This window comes from Saccoglossus kowalevskii, chromosome 20 (assembly GCF_978046115.1).
Source record: "Saccoglossus kowalevskii chromosome 20, keSacKowa6.1, whole genome shotgun sequence".
In the NCBI taxonomy this organism is placed as follows: domain Eukaryota; kingdom Metazoa; phylum Hemichordata; class Enteropneusta; family Harrimaniidae; genus Saccoglossus; species Saccoglossus kowalevskii.
Genome location: NC_140660.1, coordinates 24,407,917 through 24,412,927, shown reverse-complemented (window position 1 = coordinate 24,412,927; position 5,011 = coordinate 24,407,917). Strand labels below are relative to the sequence as shown.

General features: G+C 37.0%; 1 protein-coding gene across 1 annotated transcript; it reads left to right on the top strand.

The window, feature by feature from the left end:
* Positions 1-368: 368 nt before the first annotated feature.
* LOC146730161 (uncharacterized) lies at positions 369-4,732 on the top strand (the record flags this gene model as incomplete). Its single annotated transcript, XM_085494462.1, has 3 exons — positions 369-469; positions 4,217-4,361; positions 4,586-4,732. Coding segments are annotated over 3 exons (393 nt in total), but the record flags the coding sequence as incomplete, so codon positions are not given.
* Between the last annotated feature and the right edge of the window lie 279 nt (positions 4,733-5,011).

Here is a 5,011-nt window from a genome sequence, read left to right as displayed (position 1 = left end):
TAAACATCACATGGTTTAGAGGTCAGACAATGATGACTGGCATTTGTGCTAAAACAAGCCAAGGACACAAAGTTAGCAAACATTGTGGAAATAATCATCTAAGAAGAGATGTTACTAATTAATGCAAGATGATGCTCCTAATGGTTAACCTCAGATTACTGCATAATCAAACAACTAGTTGTATACAGTATTTTAAATGTCATTTCCAGTAATATAATGCAAGGAAAATGTTTGATATTTAATGTTTCTTTTTAATATATTTAAACTTCTTTGACTGAAAATTATTATAGGTAAGGAAGGAAGTTGGTAATTACATTAAAAAAAGCAGACCAATGACACTTTCTAAAGAGACATGCGAGTCTTTTCAAAGGGAAAAAATAATTGAAGAGGTCAATTGTGGTCTACCTCTGCTGACCAGTATCATCAGAGCAGCTTTAACTACCCAACGTAGTCATAATCTGATAGACATGTAAGTAAAGTTTGTTATAGATGACAATTTTTCAGTATAAATTTTATTAAATGTGCCACAGGAAAGAAAACAAGGTTGTGTGAATGATCACTTACATAAAGTATGCCAGTTTAGAAAAACAAAAGTTTTTAAACCATATTTGGGAGAGGGTGTTATTACCAAACGCTTCAGCGTGGTATTAAGAGTTTGTTTTCAGGGGTGGGTGATACCAAGGTGGGAAATGGATGCACATATGGGGTTAATTCCTTGAATTGCAATATAGAGGGTTCAAGCTGAAATACAATATATATTGTTTTCATGTTTCGTCTGATATTTCTGTGGTATTCTGCTGCTGTAAGTAATGCACAATTTGTTCCGAAATTCAGTATATTGTGTGTATTCCAGGGTTATTCGTTTTTTGCTGAAAACACCCCTATTTTTTAGTGGCAGAGTCGAATAGTCTCACTCCCACTGGGAAATCTACATTGTTGCTTGAATGTGAGTTAATTAAACACCTTTTCCAGACCGGCGAAAGAGTATACAACAGCCAATTTTAACAGCCTGTCACGTGATTTTAGTCTGAATGTCAACATGAAGAGGCTAGTCCATTTTACGCAGGAGTAATTGGGAGTAGAATATGCGAGGGATAGTATCAACAGAGATGTGTATAGTGAAAAGTAATATCTATCCTTCATTTGCATCTCTGAGCATTTCTGTTTTAGTATATTGGTTTGAAAATGTTGAACTTGCATGATTTGCAATGTGTTTTTTAATGGGACTCCCCTATTGATCGAATCCCGGGTTTGAACGAGAACGGCACACCACGTGATTCGTTTGAATACAATGCTGATGGCAAACATGCCGTGTTACTGCAGTACTGCACTGACGGGATGACTTACTGGTACTGCATGCTACAACTTCGCTTGTGATGTTGCTTGTTAGCCATGGATTACATGAATCTTGATTACCAGTCAAATGTTGCTCATTTGACGTTGGTAATCTTTATTTGGAACTGAGTAACTTCCTGGTACTTCGTACTATGATAAAAATCAGTCAACATACATCAAGTTCTCTCAATCGTAGTATTCCATGTGATGTACACCTAATATGCCAAAAATGTTGCTGAACGATTTGAACTGAATAAAAATAGCAGACGAAAATTTGTTTACAAAATAAAAATACTTCGGTTGCCAATGAAAACCGGTAAAAAACAAGCAATATGTTTTCGGCTGTTATCATGGAAGGGACATGAACGTGAAGCTAACGTCTGTTTATAACTAAAACCGGGCACCTTATACGAGGCTCGCAAAATAACATGGCAGTCATTAGAAGTCACTTTATTTTATTGTTAGGACGTATTCAGCCGTTAAATGTATTATTTCCAACTGTTTTGCGATAGTATTTTCTAGATTGGAGGCAGCATTTACATTTTATTCAAAGTTCAAAGCTGCGTTGGGATTCCGTTGACAGTGGTAACAATGTCGGCGCCGGTGATCTCTTACCAGTGCGCAACGTAGCCACAATAAAAGGCATGATCATTTGGGCACTGCTATTACAAGACTTTGGCTGTTGCCATGGTAGCGGTGGGTCAGGATTGTTTTTCCAATTAGTGATGGTACGACCTGCCTGTCAAGTATGAACCGTGACAAAATCAGCCAAGCCAAAAAAAATCACAGAAGAGTTAAAAAGCCATTCCTGCTGAACAGTTACTCTAACTTCGGGGTGAACTTTCTCATTAATGAAAACAGATATCAAAAATTCAAATAGTAACTTTTTGCCCACACTCAAGCCGAGTATAATGAGCTATGTCTGAGGTGTTGTATCACAGGGAGTTGGACAAACTTATGTATTTTAATAAATTATTGAATAATAAAATGTTATATAACTTTTCTTTTACCCCCCCTCCCCTTCCTGGTATCTATTTCAAGTATTTTTGTCAGGTTCAAATCGTTCACCAGCATTTTTGGCATGTTAGATGTACATCACATAGAATACTAGGATTGGGAGAACTTAATGTTTGTTGACCACCTGGAATCTGAGTTTTATAAATCTTGAAGGGCTCTCGGAAGATCCACCCGCTGCCTGGACCCGCAGTGAAATCTCCGATTAATATGGAGCCGCAACCATCAACATCGATATACCATGAGGTTTCTGTTGGCGACGTTGCGGCGTTACTCAGTTCCAAATAAAGATTACCAATGCCAAATTAGCAAAATTTAACCGGTAACCAAGACTCAGTCCATCCACGACAAGCAAGCAACATCACAAACGAGGTTGTAGTGTGCAGCTCACGAGTCAGCGACGACCGATTTCAACGAAAGTCATTGCGTCAGTGGAGTGTTGCAGTTGCACGGCATGTTTGCCAATGCACAGATCAGTGGAGGAACTTTTAACTTCAACATCAACCGTGTATTGTAGTCGCCCAGTTTAAGTTCTGGTTCTGTCGTGGTCCCAACTAAAGGGCGACAGTCGTCGTGTCGCGTCCTGTTCGGTATGGGACTCATAGCGACATATACAACGCGTGTAAAATACATTGTTTATTTACATGAAATTTGAACACGCGCTGCGCTACGACCACCGCGCTTAAACATCCACGAGTTATTTATTCGGACAATGACTTAAATTAGACGTCTGATTATTTTATTTTCACACGTACAGCGACACGCATTCTACACTGACAAGCGTTGCTAGGTCGCAGCACTGTCTTGGAGCATATTAATGGGCAATTGGGTTCCCCGATCTAAATTTCTATCCCGGTTTGTTGCACGTTCTTTTTTTAATATGAAATAATCAAATATGGGACATGTGTATAATAACAGAACCCCACACCCTCCCCGTGGCTTCGCTCGTGAAAGTACGGCAGCAGGATACACCGCATCACTCGTGAAAATAACTTCCATACGCAATGAAAGCCACGGGGAGGGTATCTGTCATAATACTTCATTATCACTGAAAACATTTTTCCCCTGAAATAAATTCCAGTGAATATGCCATTTCCCTCATACTCTATTGAGACACAGCGCAGTGAAAATTGGATTCACATGTAATGCTTGAAAACATGTCAGAAAAAATAAATTAAGTGAAATTCTACGTGACTTCATAATAGTTGGAAATGAACACATTACACCCGACCCTACCACTCTATATACAATGTAAACTACACCCCAAAACATCCTTTCACCCACAGTTACTACCGTGTTTCACCAGTGTATTCTATTTGACGTCAGGAGAAATTGAAATAAACAAATTAATTATAATTTCAGCCTCTAGTTGACCACTGATTAAATAAACTACCTCGTCTTTATGTCAACTTGCAGTTTTTCATTGCCTACATCAGTGACTTCAAAATATATGTTTCAATCCCAGGAATTTCACTTGCTGTTAATTGCATGGGAGTGGCAGTCTTTAATGAATTTCTATTGTCATGTCAATTTCTTGCGATTACTCGAACATTAAGCTGTAACCACATACCGCCTAGGTGCTGTAATTAAATCCTGGTGTAAGCACCATATGAACCATGAACAATGCATGTGAAGCCAGCTGTGGAGTATATTCAATCCTATAGATTTCTCATTGTTTGGTAACTATTTGCTGCAAATGCAACAAAAATCAATATAAAAAATATTACCCACACAGTATTCTACAGGTTACTTGTTCAATTGAGTGTTGATTGGATTTATCACTTACTTTATTGCATAATATTTAAAGAAAACTGCTTTAGCATTATTTTAAGAATTAATGGCATTTATTTCATATTTGTATTTGTAGTCGTTCTGATGGTAGCTGTGGCAAACTAACTCCAGCATATGGAATGATTATGTGCAATTTGCTACATTTAAGAAAAAGAAGAAAATTTAATATAATACAAGCATTTAACTCCATTCGAATGTATAAAAGTGGCTGTAGTCAGAAGGTATGGAACATACATAACAATAATTTCATGCCAACCAATGTTTAGACATTGTAAATACACAGACTTTTAAATTATATTTTCATGTCAATCTCTGGCTTCTGCACAATCTGTATTATTTATCTGCTTTATTTATCAGTATGCAGTATGCCCACAGTATTTACTAATCTAATTTTATTAAACAACTGACTTTATTTTAGATTATGTTATTTTTTTCAATTATGCAGCTTTTCAAGTGCTTCCAGCATGTTGGTATTTTTTTGGGCGTAAATGGAACACGTGGCACAATAGACAGAATGAGAAAAAACTTTGACAAAGAAATGTATGACATGAAAAGCAAGATAGAGGTAACGTATAAGAATTTATTTGCATAGCTATTGGTGGTGAATAGATAATGGATACAATGAATGTCAATGTGAATACTATTAACAATAAAAGTGTATGTTAAAAGTCATTTTAAATACATATTTTGACAGGAAGAACTAAGAGATGATGCTCCTAATATCAGTAGTGATGATGGTGACATAGATGTTGCATTTGATAATATGGACAGTAGGCCTAATGTTCATACAACGGATGGTGTAACTACCATTCCTCTTCAAGAGTTAATGACTAGTCCTACTACTAGCAGTGAAAGTGATTGTAGTGCCAGT